This window comes from Anser cygnoides, chromosome 6 (assembly GCF_040182565.1).
Source record: "Anser cygnoides isolate HZ-2024a breed goose chromosome 6, Taihu_goose_T2T_genome, whole genome shotgun sequence".
Taxonomy (NCBI): domain Eukaryota; kingdom Metazoa; phylum Chordata; class Aves; order Anseriformes; family Anatidae; genus Anser; species Anser cygnoides.
This window is the reverse complement of record NC_089878.1, coordinates 13,035,738-13,057,667: the sequence shown is the minus strand read 5'-3', so window position 1 is coordinate 13,057,667 and position 21,930 is coordinate 13,035,738. Positions and strand designations below refer to the sequence as shown.

At 43.6% G+C, this 21,930-nt stretch overlaps 1 protein-coding gene across 1 annotated transcript in view; it reads left to right on the top strand.

The window, feature by feature from the left end:
• The window catches only part of NDUFA10 (NADH:ubiquinone oxidoreductase subunit A10), a 45,914-nt gene extending 25,509 nt beyond the window's left edge, over positions 1 to 20,405 (top strand). Inside the window, exons 9-10 of the mRNA XM_066999341.1 lie at positions 6,608 to 6,716; positions 19,940 to 20,405. Of these exons, the coding sequence (XP_066855442.1) occupies positions 6,608 to 6,716; positions 19,940 to 20,008 (178 nt within the window). The 3' untranslated portion in view covers positions 20,009 to 20,405. The remainder of the gene's footprint in view (positions 1 to 6,607; positions 6,717 to 19,939) is intronic.
• Positions 20,406 to 21,930: the final 1,525 nt, after the last annotated feature.

The window sequence follows — 21,930 nt, the reverse complement described above, 5'->3', positions numbered from 1 at the left end:
GAGTGTAGGAGGGAGTTAAAGTAAAGCACACAATTAAAGAGTGCTGTATTAAGATATTGTGTGAAAATTGTACTTTGTAACTGTAGAAAGGAATAAATAGCATTGCTGAGGACTTAATTTTTCATTCAGCCCTGGATGATGGTGAGAGGGTTTCCTTTACAAGGCTTGTCATTGCAGGTAATATGAAATTATTTCTTTTAAAGGCAGTGCGTGGCTATCTTACTAAAATCTCACAATGCAACAAACTTAATTTAAATGTTCAAGTGCTTTAAGTTTTACTGTTTCCACTTGCCTTCAGAATAGCATTGTCAAGATTGTGCTCATATTCAGAGATTTGATCAAAGTGCTCAGTGTTTGCTTTGTTCCTTTGGTGTTGGGGTATCAGGACACTGATCAAATGCGTGACAACAGGTCCTGTGCCAGTTTTGTGCCCACACCTTGTTCAGCTGAGCAGGAAATAGCAAGCACCTTCTAACTTAAAAAAAAAAAAGTGTAGATTTGAATGTAATCTTTTCTCATGCTAACCCCACAAGTGTGGGGTAGACATGAGTTCCCTGTCACGGTTTGCACAAGCATCGCTCATGAAAATGTGCCAGATGCAGCATCGGACAGGGGACAGTTGTGTCAGGGCTGAAGAAATGCTCCTGGGAGGCTGCTGCTGCCTTCAGGGTTGGAGTTGCATCCTGGAGCATCAAATGCCAAGCTCAGGTGCTGATTCACAATCGTTAAAGCTGATAGTTTCCTATTTTTTTTCCCAATATCAAATAGAAGAGAGCTTGTGGTACTCAGCCTTGAATAGGCGCAGGACATCTGAAAGCCTAGATTAGTATTTCCCATTGCAAAGAGGCTTTTACTGTGCTGTGTGTCCCTGGTGGGCTGCAGGTCCCGCACGCCGGCACATGCTGCCCTCTCGTGGGTGTTTCTGCTAGGCTGCAGCAGGGATCTGGCCGCGGTTTTGGCTGCCATTGCGAAATCAGCAATCCAGCGTTTTGCACAGCCTGCTTGTTCTGGCTCGGGCTGTTTCAGCCCTGGTGCTGGAGGGGTGGCTGCAGGCTTGTTCCCTGGCTCTGGGGATGCCTTCCACCTCTTCCATCTTCAGCTCACACCACGCCTTTGGGAAAGGAAGGGGAAAGATGAGCAGGTGAGGATAACTACTCTCTTGCATGTATATAGGGCCTAACATGTGGAAACCCCAGCAGCGCCTCTGACTACTTTCATAATGCAAAAACTAAGCTAATCAAACCAGTGGGCCGCACCCATACGAAATCAGGTGCGTTACAACATCTTTTATCTCCTCGCCTTGCCCTCAAGTCTCTCTCCCTTGCCCTAATAGAAAGCAGTTTGATCGTGGGATTGAGGCATGTCTTGGTAAAAGGTTATAAACATATTTGCCTGTGTGTAAGCTGGAGGGCTCTCCCAGAGGATGCTCTCCACATCTCTCCTTCCTCCCCAGCCTTCGAGTCAAACAGAAATAGTTCTGCTGGCTTTTTGAAATAACTCAGTGCGTTCCCGTGTTGCTGCTGCACTGTCTCAAGCAGGTTTTTAGCTGTGCCCTTCCCAGCAAAACTGTGTGACTGTGTGATGCATTGCGTAATAAGTAATGTTTTGGAACAAAGAGCTGTAGCTTGTGTAACGTCACCTGTGTTAATTTACCAGCAGGTGGGGGAAACATACTGCATTTGGCTTGTTTCGGTATACGAGTCCTCACTTAAATCTGTTGCATCGCTGCAGCTGCTTCAGAATTTGCTGTACCAGAACATGTCTTTTTACGGGCATGTCTTTGGCTTTTTCAGCCTCCACTACTTTAATTAAAAAAAAAAGGTATCAACATTTCTTGTATCCTAAAGAAAGGGGGGTTCTAGTTTCATCTGGAAACAACCTAGCCATGAAACAGTTTGCCACTGTCATACGTTCAGTTTTGTTCATAAATTACTGTTAGTGTGCCACATACCCTGTATAGTAAATCATCCAATATTGTGTTTGGCAGTACATCACAATGCATTTTGAGGTTGTTACTGATGGATCTTGTATGAGCAGTAATTGGTGACTTTTTTTTAAAGTTGTGTTTCTTTAAATTCTTGTAGCTGTTGCTGAACCCAGGGCGTAGCTTCTGTTCCCTTTCTGTTCATTTTGCTCTGATCACATGAAATCTTGCAAAGCAGCAGCATGGGAGCAAATGAGGGAAAGTGACTCCTCAGCTCTATTTCGCAGTCTAATCAAGCACACTTAGCAAAGGAAAGACGTGTCCATGGTTGAACGTGTCTGATTTCAAACAGCAGGACTAGAAGTGCTCGTAAGAGGTGTATTGGACTTGTTCTTCAAACTCTTTGTCACGGAGATTCCAAAAATCTCACAAAGCATCTGTCATAAAACTTCATGCGCTATTGCAAAGTGCTTCCTTAGCACCTTTCTCCTTTCTTGCTTCCATCGAAACAGGTCTCTTCTGTCAGTTCCTCCTCGTGGCAGCTTTTTATAGGTTTGAAGAGTTGTTTTTGCACCTTCTCACCTCTTGCAGACCTGCTTTTCTTGGAAAGCTCTTTTTTACTTTCTTGGCAAGGGCGATGAGTGTCTGTTGCTCACCAGGGGAGTGGCCACGGTTCACCTTGGGCATGGCGTGCTTGCACTGCCTAACCAAACAGTGGAGTTGGAGTCTGCTTGACTAGAGGTCTGGAGTGAATGGGTAAGGAGGAAGTGAGGGGCAAGGGGACACACATCGTGGGGAGAACCAGCCCTTTGTTGTCCTGTGTGCCCGCTGAATGAGCGCAGAGGCGGAGGAGGTGAGTGCAGTACGAGCTGGATGTGGAACCCTGATCGCAGTCTCTCTCACCCAGCTGTGTGTGCCCATGGCATGAGTCAGGAGGGTTTCTCCTTTCCCCTGCTCTCACAAGTATGGGCAAAATCGTGAGTGTGGCTCAATCCCACGTGTCGTACCCTTCCCACTGGAGGCAGGGAAGCCAACCGCAGCAGAAGGTGAGAAGCCCTGGCTGAGGTAATAAGGGTGTGAATAGCAAAGGAATGAATGCCACCCACTCCTTCATATTCTTCCCAACCAGTTATTGTGTTCCAGGCTTGAAGCTGATTTCAAGGTGTGCAAGACGACCTTCTCTCTTTTCCAGTGGGATCCACCTGCTATTTCTCAAGTTACTTTCACGTATAAGCATAGATTTTAACTAGGGATGCTTCTGTGTTGCTGGCCCCAAGCCTTTTAGGTCGGTGAATGCTTTTAGGTAGGAAGTGTGGTTTTCTGATCCTGTGTATTGTCACTTCAGTTTTTGCATTAATGCCAACATCAGTTGTTGAGAAGTTATGGTTCAGGCTATTCAAGACAGGTTTTTTGTTTAGTTCATTGTGTTGTTTTTTTTCTTTAGCAAATAGTGTTCATGTGGTAGGCAGTCCTGGGACTTTGTTGTTTTATACAGAGGAGGAAACAAAAAGCTAAGGTCATGGGAACAGAAATTCTAGAAAGCATGTCCAGCTGACGTAAGAGCTGCATTGACTTCAGGACAGCTTGCAGCACTTTCTTGTCATCAGGTTTCTGCTGGTGCCCTGAAAAACGTGTGTATCCTTGTTGCAAGCTGCCTTTAAGGGAAATCAAACTTAGTACTCTGAAAAGAGGCAGGTGTGTTAGTCCTGATTGCTCAGTTCCTGCTCATGCATGCCGCGTTGGACACAATGCGCAAAGTAGGTGTACTGAGAGGCTTTTGGGGACGAGGAGAGAGCTACCCACTGCTGTAGCATAGCTGCAAGTGTGTGATTCCTATGTAGTCATGTGAAGAGCTGTAGCTAATAGGGTCCTGGACCATAGTAACGGTGAGCTAGGGTCTAATGTTCCTACAGTATTAGGACTGTGCAGTCACTTGCACGTTTTCAGTTACATTTGTAATGCCGCGTAATCTTAGGGGTGGTAAAACACACTCTGGGTAGCTTTGTCACTGCATTATGAGAGAGCTGCTTTGAGAAAATACGGTTAAGTGCCTGCCTACAATAAATCGTGGTACTTTTGTACTGAGGGAGAGAGGAAAAAAACTCGGGAAACTTAATAGGTGCCCTTAAATGCTTCCTGCCAAGCGGTGAATTAGTTCTGGCAAGCAAATGTGGTTTTGTGGTTAAAGACATTGTTGTGGCAGGTGTCTTTGGGTGGTGCTTTTATTTAGTATTCCAAATTATTTCTTAAGGCAGAAAGCAGAGATGAACCTGGAGAAGCCATCTTTAGCAGCATTAGGTTTGCATGTTGTTGTTGAGCATTTTTTTTTGGAGGCAGCGGTTATAAGAGAAGCAGGTTTTCCGTCATGGCACTAACTAAAATAAATTGTGCCTGGGAATTGTCCTCTAAAATTGCCATTCGGCTGAGATTCCTGAAGGAATGGATTAGCTGCAGACTGGTTGACTACTGCACTTGCGTTGTGTATGTCAAATTATATTTTACTTATGCCCAGACAGATTTTTATCTGCATTCTCCTACAGACTTGTCAGGTCCAGAACATCTTCTGCTACTTGGCAGAGAGAGCTGACTCTCCCGCTTCTGTGGGACACTGGTGTGGGAAGAAGGGACAGAGGTGTTTATTTACTGATAAATTAGTGGATATTCCACAGGCTGTGCTGCTAAGCCTGAGTTCAGCAAGGTATTTAAACATTCAGCAAGGTATTTGAACAAGTAATCCTCTTCGAATCAAAAATCTTAGCTCACTGTCTTGCCTGCTGCTTGTCTCTGCTCTCTGCACGATGAAATGGGGATGAAAGCTTGTAGCATCAGTACTGATTCCAGGCTCAGCTGGAGGATGGACTGCACCTAAGGAATGACGAGCTGATACCTGAAGGGCTGCTTTCCGCCAGGGCCTGTTAGTTTTACTTGGTTTAATTAGCGGTGGGTATGAGATGGAGCAGGTGCAGAGATACTCTTTGCAGGGTATGCCAGGATTCGGAAATAAACCCAGCTGCATCATCAGATCACTGTTTAGGGCAAGCTTTTCCATCCCAGCTCAGTTATTCAAGCTCTCCTGGAGTGGGAGGGTTGGGAGAGGTCTGCAGGAGGGCCGGTGCTCGCACAGCATGAAAACAGCGCTTGTTGCCTTCGTGAGGAGGCAATGGGGGGCTTGTTTTCCTGGCTTTCAGCACGTGAACGCTGTGGGGTTTGTCAGCTTTGGTTTTCTTGTTCAGCTGAGGGTTCCTGCTGTTTGTTTTTGACAGTAAGCTTCGTCTCATGGGTGCAGTCCCTTTGTGCAGGTCAGATTTGGGACAACTTACATTGCAAGATGAGCCTCAGTGTGTCTGCCGTTTGACTGTTTATGTCTCAGAGAACAGAGCCACAGATCCTAAGAACGCTTATGGGCACTGTGTGTCATTCCACAGTCTAAGTAAACTTGTAGTGCTTCTGCTTTTCTTTTCCTTTTTTTTTTTCCCCAGATGGTTAGAAAATACCTGGGTTAATATTTTTGAAGGTAAATGCTGTAATAGTTTGTAGGAAATGTCTATGGTGTTTATCCTGGCCTTGTAAATAGGCGTTTATCCTTGCCTTCACTCTCCTCACCTTTTACTGGATTCCTGTATTTCCTTACTGATTTGTCTGCAGTAGAGTAATTTTGCAGTGTGTATGTCAGCATATGTGAGCAGTCTAGTTTAGTGATTGAAACTGTGCCACGCTGTGAGGGAAGGCCCCAAACTTTGTTATTTAGGGGGAGGAAAAAAAAAAGATTGCTTAAAGGTAATTAACTTTGCTTTGCTCAGAGCTTATATTTGGTATATGTCTGTGTAAATATTCATAAGGAAATACAATTCACTGAAAACCAACAACACAATTACTTGCATAGCTCCCAAGTGTCAAACATAGAACTCAGTCATTGTCCACTGCAAAGGATAGTTGATGTATTTTTCCCTAAATACATGTAGGTGGCACTGTTGATCTGCAAATTGGCATCAGTATGCAGAAGGTGGCTTTCTAGCAGTTTCTCAGGCATTTTAAATTTGGGGTATTTGAAAGTGCTGGCTCCATGCAGTGTGGATTTTTGGTGGATCCTGATTTTTGCACCCCTCATCACTAAGCTCTCATTAAAGCTGCTGCAGCAAGCTTTCTCTGATTGCTCCCAGGCAGGGTGCTGGAGATGCTGCCTGCTTCCAAACCATTTGATTGCCTCAGTGTCATTTAGAATGGGAATTCGGGGAAGAAGAGCACTACTTTATTTTAATCCTTATGCGAGTTCATTTGTGAAAACAAATTGGACAGGAGTTTAATTAAATGAAGTTACTATAGTAAAATAGAATGTGGAAATCAATAAAACCACTGTTTTTACCTTGTTTATGTAGGAAAGCAAAAAGCTAGAGGTGCCTTGGAGAATGTTTCCAGGAATAACAGAGCATCTCCAGGGAGGTAGAACCTGGGGAAGGGGTTGGAGCAGGAACAAGCAGGAGGCAAGGAAGAAACACAGTGGCCATGTGAGGGAAAGGGCTATGTATGCATCATAACCAGAAAAGAGCTGAAACCTGTGAAAGAACTACTTAGCAGAGAAGTAATTTAATAATTGGTCAAACTTAGAATTGATGTTGCTCTCTTTTGGGCAGGATGTGGACTAACTAATCCATTTTCTTCTTTTCCTTCTTTCTTTCCCTTCAGTGTTCAGGACAAAACTGGAGTGCTGGATGCTGTAGCTGTCCCTCACTTCGTTCCAGAAATCACAATTGGAGGCAATGAATATGATAAAATCTATTACGAATTTCGATCGGTAAGTAATTCTGGAAGGGGAGCACTTGTACAACAGCCAGACAACTGTCCCTGCAAAAGTGTTAGAACATTTGCAGCTGCCCCGTGCACAGCCTGAGTGTTAATCTCATGCACACAGATACATATTTCTAAAGGTAAGTTCTGGGTTTTGCCTAGATCCCCACCTTTTTTTTTTGAAGTCTAGCTTCCAAATAAGAGGAATAATGAAGCAAATGGTTTGTTTCGTAAGCTGATTTTCTTTTTTGATCTTCAGATGTGGACTAAAGGATAAGTGGTTTTCATTTGTTTTTGTTTCTCCTGCCCTGATTAGTCTCTGACCTCTGAAATCTAAAATAATCCTTTGAGTCAAACAAGAAAATTGGAAACCCATGGCGACTTCTATAAAGAAGACTGCTTATAAAACCCTTGGGGAGGGGGTGTTTTTCTGAAGTAGGCTGAGGAGGTATGAACATTACATTGGTTCTCAAAACTGTTGTTGCTTTAAATAGCGTGTTTCTGTAAGCCGGCACACATCCAAAGCCTGTTGTGGCCCAGCACTCTCTTACACCTCATGCAGGCTCCCACACAATGATTTAATTAGCTGCTTGCCTTTCTGGTTCTGGAGACAATGGCTTCCAATTGACTTAGCACTTTGCCCTATTGGTTATTGTTGTTTAGCTGGCATGGGGTCCTGCCTCACTATGCAGTATTCTCCTGAGGCCCAGGTATTGTAAATTCTCGTTAGGGAAATTGTAGAATTGATGGCAATTACCACTGCTCGGACAAACTGAAGTTGCAGGTGATGGTATGTTTCCAAGTTGTGTTGAAATCTTCTCTGCCACTGTGTTTTGTTGTTGTTTTCCAAGAAATCACTGAAGACAAAGGAAGGAATATCTGTATGAACTGTTACAAGCCATGATTTGCATGGTCAGAATACTGTCATTTTTCTTGTCCTGCTAGTATAGGGTCTCTTACTAGAGATTTGTAGACTCATTTAGAAACTTTGAACTTGCAGTATTTTCTTCGGAATGTTCACAGGGACTTTTGAACTGACTATTCAACATAATTTGTTCTTCCTCAGCTAACTGTGCAGTGGAGAGGCTCTTAAGTTCATGCTGTTCTGCCTCATTTGAGATGTATTCATTCCAGCTTGTAAAAGGGACTAAAGCTAAGGGTTAAAGCAGCAGAAAGCTTCTCAGTGTTCCTTGAGATTGTGTAATGTGTTTGAAAAACACCTTCCTGATTCATCTGAGACATAGTTATCAGAATTTTGTGCTTTTTGGTATTGCATTTTAAATCCAAAACTTCAGGCTTAGACTACGAATTTTTGGAGTCCTTCACTCCAAGAGACGTCTATGTGTGTGCAGCACATATTTCAGAATGATCTGCTGCATGACTTGTTGCCAGCATGCAACATCCATCTGTACTGACAGTGTCTTTCTTCCCGAAGATGATAGGCTTTTTTTTGGCTGAAATGTCACTTAGCAGTGGAGCTGGGAATTATTGAGGCTGCCTGACACACAGCTAGGTGTGACCTCAGAGCTGTGTGCTGGGGAGCAGGGGTACTACTTCTGAAAGCCTTTTTTTCTTTTTTTTTCCTCCAACTGTACAACAGCATGCCCCTCTCTGTGTTGGCAAGAAACTGGGAATGTCCTGCCTCCTCAGAAAGCTGGCTTCCAGGAAAAAAAAAAAGTGACTTTCCCTGCAGACATAGCGAAAGGATGCTTAGGAGAAGGTATAAGAATACCTGGGAAGGAAAGCTCGGATCTTGGATTGCTCTGCTCCATGCCAGTTAGTTGACAGCAGGAGCTGAGCATTTTCAGTGCAAAAAACACATTGCCAAAATGAAATCTCCCATCTGCAGGCTTGCTTTTAGGCCCTGATTCAGGAAAGTACTATGGAAAGCGATAATGTCATTTGGAATAAGGAGGAATCGTGTGCGATTCGCAAAGCATTCTGTTCAAGTCAGACAATACTGTCCACTGTTTTTTCTGGATTCTTAAACACTTGCAATCCCTCAGGCATGGGGCTCTTTAGGGATGGTGCACAATGGAAAAGACGTTGAGTTTTCCTACTTTGCCTAAGCTACTAGAAAGGCAAGCACAAAGCCAACCCTACCTGCTGTTTTATGTTCTAAGAATTGAATCCTTTGTGTCGAGACTTCTGAAGATCTGCATTTTTTCCTCCAACTTTGTTTAGCAAATGAAGGTGTGAATTTCTTTGAAAGGCAAGGCTTGTGTTCAGAGGTACTATAGGATGACAACAAGCAGTGCGCACAGAAGAGGCAGATGAACTTGCAGACACACAAGTCTTGGATGTGAGTTTGCCTTCTCTAATGAGAGGGGATCTCAGGCCCTAACCCCTTGCCTTGCCCATGTCTATGTGCAGATGGTTGCAGCTCTGCTACCACTCTTAGATGTGAAGACGGATAAAAATTTTAGGCTCACGTGACTTGCAAGTAAAGGCTTAATTATGGTATAATTACAGAACTTTAACTTTTCCTTGTGGGAAATGCGTGCTTTTAAAGTTAGAGTAATGATGTTTACCACATAAACACAATGATTTGTGTAGGGGATTTTTTTTTCCTCGGCAGTCCTATAACTAGTTATACATCCCTGATCATACAAATAGGCAACTAACTGCTGTGCTTTTCAGCGTTGCATGCACACAATTCATGCTGCCTAATAATGGTGGTTTTCAGGGATTTGCAAATTCCAGGCAGAAGCTGGGTTTTGTTCAAGATATTAATTAGTCACAAGCAACTGAGGAGGAGGAGGAAACACTTTTCAGGGAGCAAGCTTTTAGTACATTTGCCTTTGCTCGAAATCATGAGGTAGCTACATACAGCTCTGAATACTATAAACTTGCTTTTTATGTATATCCTCTACATTTCTTCTGTAAATGTTCTTTCCACGTGTGAGGAGGTGGCTTTCTGCCTCTCTCTTAGCATAAAGTCATCTGGCAGGGTTCAGCCGTTCTGTTCAGGCATTCATAAACTTCTAAAGATGCTTTTCTGGCAAGGAAAAAGTAACCTTTTAGTCAGGTTCTGTAGATCAGAGATAAGCGTGTTCATTCTTAAGTGAAGCAACATTATTTTAGGAACTGTCAGACTAGTAAAGACTTGACTACTCTTTTTTTTTCTTTAACAACTGCTGTATCTCTGTGCTTTCTTCCAACCGTGTACAATCCCCACAGATAATGCTCCAAACTCCATGTGCGCCCTGTGAAGCTGGAGCACTTAGGCAGATGTGTTTGCAGAGAAGATGAAAACAAATGGTTCTGTTTAATGGAATCAGTGTACTTAAATAATGTACTTATGTACTTCACACTCCCGAATGATGTTGGCAAGTCCTGCCTAAATCTCCTAGGGATGGTGAAAAAAGAATTCTTTTACGTGCATGTTCTTTTCTGTCTACATAAAAGTGCAGCTGTCTAAGATGCATATTCAAACCATCTTTACCTACATCTTTACCTCCGAGAACAAAGCTGCAGGACTGTAAAATAATGTGTACCACCTTTCCATTCATTGCAGGCTGTAGGGAAATAATTAGTATTTCTTTTGCACAAACTTTGTATTTAAAAAGACAAAGAAATAAGAAGGTTGCTGCTTATCATGAGGTGTGCTAGAGTTTGGAGTCGAGGGCTTGTTGGTGTTCACTTGGCCATTAGAGCGGAGAATTCTTTTGCTATAAACAGGAAAGCTAAGTATTTAATACTTAGTCTCCTTTCTCGTGTCATCAGTTCTAACAAAAACAATGTGTATTAGCCCACTTGCTCCAGCCCTGGTTCCTGTAGCCTGTTTCCTCTGTCCAGCAGCTTGCCCCAATATGTTTAAACAGAAGTATAAGAAATCCTAGAGGGGAAAAGGGCTATTTTCAATAGTACTCTCTAAAACATGGCTTGCATCTTACAGTCTAGGATTTCTGATGGTATTTTTTTTTCCATCCTTTCTTCAGGGGGTAAGAATGTGCAGTGGGAGTATCCCATCCTCTTTCTAGCTTGCTGGGATTCTTTAAGTATATGTGTGGGTGTGTATATTAAAGAAAATGAACAAATGCTTGGGCACATAGATTTTCTTCCCACAAGACAGGCCTATGCACCTAGAAGTTCCTTTTGTAATAAAGCGAATCTCATATCAAAATGTTTTTTTATCTTTTGTTAGCCCAACTGATACAATTGGAAGAAAGTCAGGGATGTGTACTTTACCCTTGAAGCAGACAGTTTGTGAAGAATTCTTTGAAGTATTTATTCTACACTCTTGAACTACCTTCAAAGACACTTTCTATCACAATATGAGTTCCAGCTCCAGTGAGTGCATGTGCCTATGTGTACGGCTTTCTTAGATCGGTTTTAGTTGTCATCTTTCCATCTGAGGTGTCCTTTTGCTCTTGTACTGAATTGGTAAACCCCCTGCTTCTCTTTCTTTACCCACGTACTACTTTTCCCCCACCATGCACTGGATGTTTGCTGATCCTGGACACTGGCCGTCAATCCCTTCAACTTCCATCCTGTGATTCCTTTCCTTGATCACTCTTGGCCTCCTCCATACCAAACTTTGCAATGTCCCTTTCTGTGGTGAGATAAACTTTGCACTCATGCCATACTCGCCACGTGAGGAAGGCAGAGACAGTAGTATTGATTCTTCTTCATCCATCCCATCCCTTACAGATGTAACATTATTTGTCTTGTCAGTGCAGCTCCATATTAAGCAAAGATGAAATGGATGGCTTGATTTTTTTTTCTGTTTAACGTCTCTAAAGAAAGCAAATAAACGTGTCACTGAAAGGTAGGAGAAGGCTCTTATTTATTTTTGCATCCTTCTCCCTTGGTGGGGCATCTCCCTTTTGGAATAGGGAGATGCTTACTCCGAGACAAAGAAAACTCGAGCAAGTCAAAGACCTTGCTACTGCTGTCAGATGCAGTCTGGCTCCCTTGAGGGAGCCAGATGCAGGTTTGATGTGGCCCAAATTGCACGTGGGGTACAGGCCTGGCACATCTTGCTGGCTGTGGTTGCTTGGGGCTGCTGGTAAATGAGGGGCTAGCAATCCCTTCAGCTTTTCTCGCCCCTGTAAGAATGCAGAGCACTGCTGGCTTGCACACCCAACAGCCTCTGTAAAATACCCTGAACTACAAAAGAAATGCTTTAGCTTCCAGGATGTCAGTGTGGATGAACAACAGGGAGCGTTTGCGTCAAAAATAATGCACTGAGCTTTAACGTGGCGGTAACTGGGTAGTAAACATCGTAGCCTTTGGCCTCAGACTTTAGACCAAATTGTTGCAGCAGTTACACTTTGCACATACATACGCACATGTATATAATCTCCTCTGTGTGGATAAATAGAACTTGGGTCAAAGGGTGTTTTTTCTTTTTTTTTCAGAAGCCTGTAGCTTTTCATGGTTTAGTTAGGTTACAAGAATTGTCTTCCATGGTACTCTTGCCTTTGCAGAATTAAGGAGGTTAGCATATATATTTCTTTCCTCTCCATGTTTGCAGTTATTTCAAAGATGGCCACTATGGTAACAAAGTCTTCTGTTTTCTCTCTCCTGTCATTTTTTTTTCTTGTCTTGCCGAAGTTTTGGGTTTTTTAGGATCAAGGACTCCCATTCCATTTCTTATTTTTATGGAGATGTTTGACAGCTCTAATGCCCAGCCCTGTCTGCTCTTGGATCCAGGAAGGAATGAAAACAGACGCACAATAAATTAGGAAAGGCTCAATTTGTTTTTGCTGCTTTATCTCTGCAAAAATATTTTTAGCTATTTCTAAAATAACAGTAAAATGTTGCCTAACTGGGTATCCGTAAAACTACAAGAACCTGAGGAATAACTAAAAATGAGGAATTACAACGTTGTTTCTGAAGGTTGCCTGGGAAGGGGTAGGAATAGGTCCATGATCTACTTTTCTTCCCTTCTCCCCACTCCTCCTCTCCTCTCACCAATCTTGTGTGCGCAGGGAGAGCGTGAGAGGTTTGAACAGCCTCTCTCTGCTTCAGAAAAGTGTAGCTCCTCTGCCCTGCTTCCCTTCAAAGATAACATGGGCAATTGGCAGGGAAATCTTATCCCAAATGTGGAGGGGAGGAGGACGTGAGAGACCTTGGGAGTATGTCAGATCTGTCCTGTTAGCTGTGTCTGCATTGTTTTAGATGACAAACCACGCTGTCCCAGGCGCTGGGTGCCTATGTAAATCAAAAAGACAGTAAAATCCTACTGGCATTAAAAGAATCCATTTCAAACTGACAGTCTGCCATTGAGCCCTATGAAAGAAAACACTTTTCTGTGGGAGCACATCCTCCTCCTCTAAAACCCTTCTCAGTCCCACACCACGATAGGAATGTGATCTACAAGGTAGACCTCTGCTTAAGATGAAAAAGAAAGGCTTCGTTGGTGATTAAGCAAAGGGGAGAAAGAACTTGCAGCTGAACTGCTTCCACTCTTCTGCATCTCCTAGGAAACTTCTTTTTAAAAAAACGAAAAACCCTCAGAGGACAGTTTCATCTCGGTACCTTATATTGAAGATTGTGCTCTAGATCAGGAAGTGGCTTTGGCAAAGCTATAAGGATACTTTACTCTATTTCTCACTCTCGTTCCTATCCCTGCATTGCTCCTCAGGGTAACATCTCCAGGGGTCTTAAACCGTGAAATAGTGTGTATTTGAGATGTTGAACTGTGCAGGTATGCTGGCATATTGGTTGGGACAGCATTGTGTGTGAACTTCCTTTTTTCCTGAGAGCATTTTTATGCTGAGAAGCAGTTCAGAGCTTTTCAATGTAGAACTGGCATTTCTAAGAGCTGTTGTTACTTTGGGCAACGAAGAATGGCTTGGGTTGGAAAGGGACCTTAAGGATCATCTAACTCCAGCTAGAGTGCTACAGGGAGTGCTGTTGGAAGAAGTCTTCTGCATTTTATCTGTCCGGTAGAAAGAGTGAATCTGCAGTTAACATTACACTGTCCGACTTGGATATAGGTACTTGGCTTTTTCCTGTGGTCAGTCTGCAGTCTGTAGTGGATAATTGGTGTTTCTAACATGTTCTTTCCTAAGAAAAAGCAAAGTAGACTTTATTCTGCCAGGGTGGAGAATAGTTGCTATAGCCAGTTGACGCTGTGGAGAAAAGCTGCAACAAAATATTTAGCCATACCATGTTGCTTATTTATTCTTGGCAGTCTTGCAAAAGCAACGCCGGAGATATGCATTAGATTGTTTATGGTGTTTGTAGTTGTTCAAATTACAAATCACGAATTCCTTTCTACAGATCAGATTCCTGCTGATACTCAACTATGTGGCTTAAAATAAAAATACTTCAGCTTTAGAGAAATGAGCTGTGTTCTCCTTACGGACACTTCTATTCCAAAAGATTTCTATTGACTACTCTGGTTGTTGTTTTGGTTGGTGGTTCTGATTTTGTGTGTGTGTGTGTGGGGAATGAAGGGTAGGACAACATTCATCGAATGGATTTCAGTAAAAAGTAAAGTAAATTGAACCTCTGTTCAATAAAGCTTTTGAGTGCTGTGTTACTTGAGCTATAGTGAATGCTAATAGTTAATTCATAATTAAGAATTTTGTCCAAGAAAAGAATGTCAGGAGTTAAGCTGTAAATAAACACTTATCTATGCCAATCCTCTGGAATTCAAACTACACCTTTAATGTGTGTTTAGGGGCTTATTACCCTCACCCCTTTTTTGTCTTTTGCTCTGGAACATGGAAACAAAACGTTTCCAAAGTGCATCACCAGATATGAATTTATAGGTTCTTAAATTCTCTTAACTTTAGCTGTGTGACAGTCACTGGCAACAACCTTCTGGAAGTCAGGATTCCTACTGGAAAAAGCAGGAGTCTTCACCAACAGCGATGATGGCAGGTGCTATTATTATGCTTATTATAAACAGCCACTAAATGAAAAGGCTTGGATATTGATGAATGAGTGTATGCTTCACAGCTTAATGACTCTGTTTTTAAGTGCTGTTTGATCAGTGCTGCTCAAAACATGCTATTTATAGATCTATTTTAGCTGCGAAGCCCACCCATTAGTAGAAAGCAGCATGAAGAACAGAAGGAAAAAAATGGTAATTCTTTTTTTTCCTTTCTCCTGGAATATTGAAAAAGAAGACATACTCGGAGCTGATGGATGTAGACCTTTCCAGGCTGTTAAAGCTCTCCAGAGCTCTACCTGTACATGTCTGGTTTGAAATTATTTTGAGGAGCTATGAAATGCAGCCACAGTGTATAGCAAACAGCTGGCTAAAGCTGTTTGTTGCTACTCTGCAGCATATACCACTTTATAGGGCTTTTCATCATGTTTATAGTTTTGACAGACACTTCTGTGGCAGAGTTCTTAATTTAACTGATGAGGTGATCTTGTTTTCGTCTTTTTACTGATGTTCTTTTAAAGTTGAGCAGTTTCATTCCACTGAGTCGGCTCTACCTTTGCTGGGTAAAACTTATTTCACTAGTTTCATTCTTCATGTGGTGGATTTTATAGCACACTTCTCGAGTTAATCCGTGCTGCCAACTCTGAGTTCTGCATGGTGTAACGCAGCAGACCAAGGCTTGATTCTCAGTCTCATCTGTTTCCATGGAGTGGAAAAGTCCATTATCCAACAGTGACCCTGCAGGAGCTTGCATTTGCCTCCTGCAGGGATGCATGGGAGCTGTTGCCTCTGTCTGGAGGGATCTGTGCTGCTGCTCGCTTGACCAGTGCTGCTTCAGCTGTGAGCTCCTGAGGGCAGAGACCCAATTCTGTGTTGCAAAGTGTGTGTCTAGATTGCTGCAGTGATAACAACAAGGCTTTTCTTACTTCTCATGGGAAAGGTGCTTCAGCTTTGTAACAGTCAACTGCTTTCTCTGACACGTGGTGTTGGGCAGACCTGTCGGTATGCTCTGTAGGTCTGTAGGAACTCATGCCAATAAAGGGTTTGAAGGGATTTATTTGACCCCATATGCTGTTACTCCTGCTTGCCCATGGAAATGTGTTGTTAATAACAATGCATAATAAGACACGCTTATTATTAACGTGGCCATTAAGTTGTACCTGTTCTTCGACCTTACTCTAGTTTTCTTTGAAGGTAAAGAGCATGGAACGCGCCTGTGAATGTGCCAGCCACTTGCAGGTGACATGGTCTTGTTAATTTTCATCCCAGTTCCAACTGGGAAACTTCCTCTGAATCCAGAAGTGTCCTGGAAAATGCAAGTTTGTCCAAGTATTTGCCTGGTCTCCCACTGAGACTGTGTCTAAATTTCTAGTGTCAGCAGTATCCTTCAGCAAGGGGTTTTTCAAGCCATTGGCTTCATTTGTTGGCACGTGTATCTTGTGCCGGAAGAGGCAGTGAATATTCAGTCCCCCTGTGTTCTCCCAGCTACTGGCAAGCTAAGTAGAGCTGTGTCCTATCTCTCTTCTGGGCTGGACAGGTCACCTCTTCTGGCAGCAACCCCAGCAGCCTCAGTGCAGTCTGCCTGATCCCATCCCTGCCCTCGCGCTGCCTCCGCAGCCGGCAGGAAGACAGGCTGGGAACTTCAGCTGGGCCAGAGCTGAGGCTGCAGTTTGGGGCACTGCTTTAACCACTTGCTGCCACCAAAAGGAGCACAACCAACTGTCTGCCCCGCATCCCTAGATCTTCCTCCTACCACTTTTTTCTGCAGCTGTCTGGTATGCGTCTGGCTGACCGAGCTCCCTGAGTCACCGAAAATCACCCAGCCAAAAGGAGTGTATAGCTTCTCGCTGGGCGAGGGAGGTGGCTGGGCTCGTGGGACGATCCGGCAAGCTGCAGAGCACGTTTGGACAGCACAGCAGGGAGATGAGAGGATGGGTGCTGTGGGACCTCTCCTTTCTGTTGGCATCAAGCTGTTTGGTCCATTCAACGTCATCAACATCATCACGGTGCTTTCCGTTTGGCTGTGTTAGTGCAGGCTCCTTGTGCAGCTGAGCAAACGCTTGATCTGGCAGAAGGTGGGCCTTCAAGGAGTTGGAGGGGAGACAGAGAACCACAAGAACAGGAACAACTCCTGTTTGAGTATTTTTCCACGTGCTGAATATATGCTAAAAGATGAACAGCTTCCTCCCCTATGGAATAGACCAGCCTTGTTCCTAGCTGTGCACTTTTAATTTTTTTTTAATACAGACAGTTCTGCCAAACGTGAGCTTTGAAGGGCCCTTTCTCAGGAAGTCATTCCTGTTACTCGCACCTGACTCTAACGGTGCGCAGAATTTAAACTCAGATGATTCTGCTTGCTAGGTAAAACAGGATTTGTTTATGTGCCGTTTCCTGGCTATTTGGAAAGCTCACCAGTAATATATCCCGAAACTTGATTGCTTTTGCCAAGGCCCACTGTGAATGATGGAGTATGCATGAATACTTAGAAAATTGCTTTGATGTATTGCATGCCTTTAACCAAAGGCACATGGGGAATTTGTTTTGGACAATGAATTTGAAATCTGCTGGGATTGATACTGTGCCCTTTTAAGAGGGTAGAATTCCCCAGAAATGAAACTGTAAACTCCTGTATTTTCCCAGAGAGCTCCTGTTGCTTTAATAATCTTGTTATCTGGGAATCTCTTGAAGTATCAAAGGGCCAATTATGTGCTGCCCAGAGAGGACCAGGGAGAGCTGTTTTTGTGCTAGAATTAATAGATACAGGCTGGTCACAGCAGGTCTGATGTCCTCCCTAGCTCACCACTGCAAATTTGTAGGGCAGGGACAGTAATCACTTATTTCCATCTCACATCTCCTCTTTGCTCAGCAGGAGTAACTCTTAACAGGACAGCATGGTTTCTTCTGATGTTTAGACAAAGCATTAAAGACAAACTTTAAATGAAAAGCCCTGGAAACACTGATCAAGAATGACTTGTAATAGCTTGTGACAAGGCGGGGTGGTGGGTGTCTCATGAAGGAGGCAGAAATCTTCTGTTAGCTTGATGCTTTATGGAAAGAAATGTCTTGTCTTCTGACCTTCAAACAAAAATTAAAAAAAAAAATACCCCCACCTTCTTTAAAACATCAGGCTTTTTCCTGGATGAAATAGCTGTTTTTGTGGCATGATCATAGATTTCATCCAGACTTGGTCTTGCTTCTCTCCACAGGGGCAGTTTTCTTAAACAAGATACTTTCACAGGCTTTTTTTGAAAGGAGAAGTCACTGGGACACATTGAGGTCCTGTGTGAAACCAGAGTTTGAGTGGAGTTGAGCAAATGTTTTTTGCTTAATTATTTGTAAAGATTGCCAGCTGATAGGATATTTTTTAAAGGAAAGGCTTTATTGTAGCTTCTTTGCTTGCTCCAGACTTTCTTGCAAAATGCCTTTTGCCTTTTCACAGTGGTTTGCTTTTTGATTCCAGCTCTATGTCGATGATGGAAGTTGTCTCTTTGTCTTTTTCATTCCTAAAGACAGGAAGAGAGGTTCCGGAGCTAGGACCCAAACGTTTGTGGTACTTTAGTTCATGGTCAGTACTTTCTGAAAAGGACCGCTTTAACACCTGAGACGTAAATGCTGAAATGTATCTACATCTTTTTCCTCTCTAGGATCACTCAGTTAGGAGTAATTGCCAGCGCAGCTACTTTATGTATTGATCCCGTTGCTGGGAGGCTTTGTATCCTGTGGCTTAGTTATCTAACGGGTACAGAGCCTGGTTTATATTTATTCAGGCAGCAAGTGCACTAAAAAATTTGTGGTGTTTTTGCAGTGCGAGTTGGTAAGAGACGATTTTGATGACAGCGTTGCTGGCACGCTTGTGTAGCCTTCCATCACGTGCGCGTGCTTTTGCTGACCTGGTGATGTAGCCCGCGCTCTCCCAGCCTGCAGAGAGCACATACGCTGCCGAAGGAGAGTTCGCTATTTTTGCTGTACTGGCAGGCTCTCTCTTGCAGTCCCACATGCTGCTTTAGTAATCCCTTAAAATGGCTGCTGCTTAAACAGCCTCTTTCCTCGGATCTTTAAAGCTGAAGGTGGAACGGCTTGGGTTAGTGTCTCTAGTGCCGCCCGGTGTGGTGCTGCTGGGAGGGTCTTGTGCCTGTCCTCTCCTTCCTGAACCCCATGCGAGGCGTTGGCTGTGGGGTGTCTGTGTGAGCGGCCTGGCTGAACCCCTGGGTTCAAATGCCAAGGCTGTTTAGGCTAGAGTTCACCTCTGTTTGGTCTCATCTCTGTTACAACTCGCTTTCCCTCTCTGCTGAGGATGCAGACCCTCCAAGCTTTCCTGTTATGTGTGATGTCCCTCTGCCAGTGCTCCAGTCCATCCAGCCTTTCCCTCCACAGCATGTTTCTTGGTTTGCTGGGCTCAAGCTGTTTCCTGTGTCTCCTGAGACCAGTGAAACCAGCCATTACCCCTGACGTGCTGTCCAACAGAAAGGCTGCCTCGGACGGTCCCCAGCCCGGAGCAGTCTTGCGTATAGCGATGGGTTACACACTGTTAAGAGCAGAGCAGTTAAGTGGTGTTGTGCAGCAGCACAGTGTCTCCCTGAGCCCTGGTTTGGGAACCACTGGTACAGAAAAGTCTGTCAGGTTAACCAGCAAGACCGTGAGCTGCTTAGCAGAGGTCACCTCCCAGAAACATGAGGGATCAATGCAGAAGAGCTACAGCCTGAAAGGTCAGTGACGTTCAGAGGCTGCAAGTGAAGGTTGTTGCTTAGGTCCCATGGTACCTGTGAAATTTGGGGTAGGGGATTTGAGAAACTTCAGTTTTTCCATCAAGTAGTGGTTTCTGGCTTTGCTTATGAAGACAGGCAGATATTGCTTTCTGCTTTAATGAAGTTAAGTTCAGCTCTTGAAGGCTAAATATGCAATTTCATTTGAATGGTTTAATTTAATGTAGTAATTAACTCAGTATTTCATGCATGAAACTTCATGTATTTAATAATGCGTGCCTATTTTGGCATGAGATTCTTCTGGCTAATTCCCTTCCTCTGCTGCACACTCTGATTAGAGGGGTCATCTCTTACTAAAATGGGGAACAGCATACAGGGGAAGAAATGGATGAATCCAGATGGAGCCATGCTGTTCTGTTGGTGGGATATTGGCCTAGTTTATATGTATATACATACCATTAACATCGTGTTTTTGTGGGTCCCCCCTTACCAGCTGTACAGCTCTATTTTTTTCTAAAGACATGAATTTTCCTACAAGTGCTATCTTCATTTTGCAAAGAATTGCAGATTATAGGTTGCGCTTTTGCAGGTAACGTAAGTCACTGTACTGAAATTTTTAGATTCTCTATAAACAATGAAAAGAAAAATGTTTCTGACTAAACTTTCTGCTTTCTCTAGCTTCCTGGTCGCTATTTTAGTAAAGGCTACAATGCTGATGTTGGTGACAAGTGGATCTGGCTGAAATGAAATCTGCCTCACTTGGGAGCCCTAACAGTGATCAACCACAGAACTTGAATGAAGAAGAAGCTGAGTTCAGTGTGCCTGCTCTGCATCAATTCTGTGTAGCACAAAGAAAATGCTGGGTAAAACATTTTCCAGCCACAGCATGAGAGAATAGACTCCCAGAAGGCAAATCATTTTACACTGGTTTGTTCTTCCCTCATGAATTTGGGATGCTTTGTCTTTGAATGTTTAATAGTACGTGTGTAATAGAAAAGTGATCTGGTATTACAGGGGGCAGACTTAAGATCAATGCTGAACTTTTTCTTCATCAAGACTGTGGCATGTTGTTATACAGGATTATTGTTGTTTTGCTGAATCAAGACAAATTAAACCTGTATCCTCCTGGTTCTCACAAAGTTAATTTGTTGCTCTGTCACGCATGGTGTTTTATTAGTTTCATTAGAAGGGCGCACCTGCTTAGAAAAATAACACTCGCATCATGTTCTGAAAGCTCCTTACTGGACATCAGCATTAAAACAAGCAAGCATAAAGAGAAGTTTGAGAGAAGGAAATAAGAGTTCTCAGTTTGAACAGCAAAATATCTGTTTAGAAGTAAAACAAAATCAAAATTGCCAGCAGTTGTACCCATAACTTCTTCCTTTGAATGGAAACTGTAGATCAAAATGTTTGTTGGGTATAAAAGACAAAAGTAATTATTATTTTTGTAAGTCCCTGAAAATCCAAGTCATTTCTTTTTAAAGAAATGATTCATTTGGTATTAGTTAGTCACACAAATGAGGCACCTTGGCGTTGGTTCAAGCATTGCTGTCCAGATTTAGTCTGCAGTAATTCTGCATTTCCAGCAAGGGGCTAAGTACTTTAGTCATTGAATAAAAGTGCTGCCAGGCATTCCAGTTCTCAGGGCAATGCCTTTGAAATAAGCAACCAAGTCTAGCCCATGCCCCTTCCTGTATCAAAACTAGTATGAAGAGACTCCTTTAATAAGGGCCTTGGGGGCCCAGTTAGATACTGAACTAAATGAACAGTGGGATAGAAACGTGGCTCTTCTCACTGATCTCTGAGCTCTGCTTCCGTGTTTTATGGCTTTAGTCACATTTCCAGTTGCAAAAGGACTGACTGCTGTGCCACCCTGTGCTAATGCAGCTGGTGGATTCACAGAAAGAAGCAAGTGCTAAGGTGTAAGACCAGTGCTATGCCTCAGGCTTGTGTGAAACGCAGCAGACCCCCAGTGTCCTCAGTCCTCCGAGGTTTTCTGTTCTTGGGGCCTGGTCAGCAGAAGGGGCTGCTCAGCGTTTCCTTCCACCACTGGGTTGAGCACTTGTTTGCTACCTCCTGTGTCTCATAAGGGAGTGCGTAAGGGGTTGTGCCGTGGCAGGCTTGGGAAAGTGGATCTGGTTGAAATGAAAATGGCCTCATCTGAGTCCTTGTGCATTTTCATCCCAGAGAGGCTGGTTATCAGGATGGTGGACCCACGTGTGTTCCAGCAAGGCCCCATGCTTCCTTAATCCATACCTCTCCCAGGAAGGTGTAGTGGTCTCATGCCTGAGGCCCTGCCAGCATGAGCCCCAGAGTCTGCTCCTATGGAACGAGGTCCTGAGCAAGCAGTGCGTTAGCTTTTCTTTACCTGTTCAGAGTACCATCCCACAGCAGTCAGTAATGAGCGTGGAGATGAAAAGAACATCTGCTGGGGCTTTGGGTTCCCTTTGGAGTAGTCCAGCTTTGTTTTTACAGGTGTCCTCCATCTCAGCGTTGCTCTGTTTTCCAGGTGTTGTAATTCACTTGGCAGTGTGCACACAACCCTGTGTCAGATCTGTTAGAAAGGCGTTTTGTGTTGCGTGTGTAGCGCTGGCACAGCCGCTGTGTTTAACCTTGCCATGGCGGGGCATGGTGCGGTGCAAAGGAGTTTAATTCCAGGGTTGGCTTGT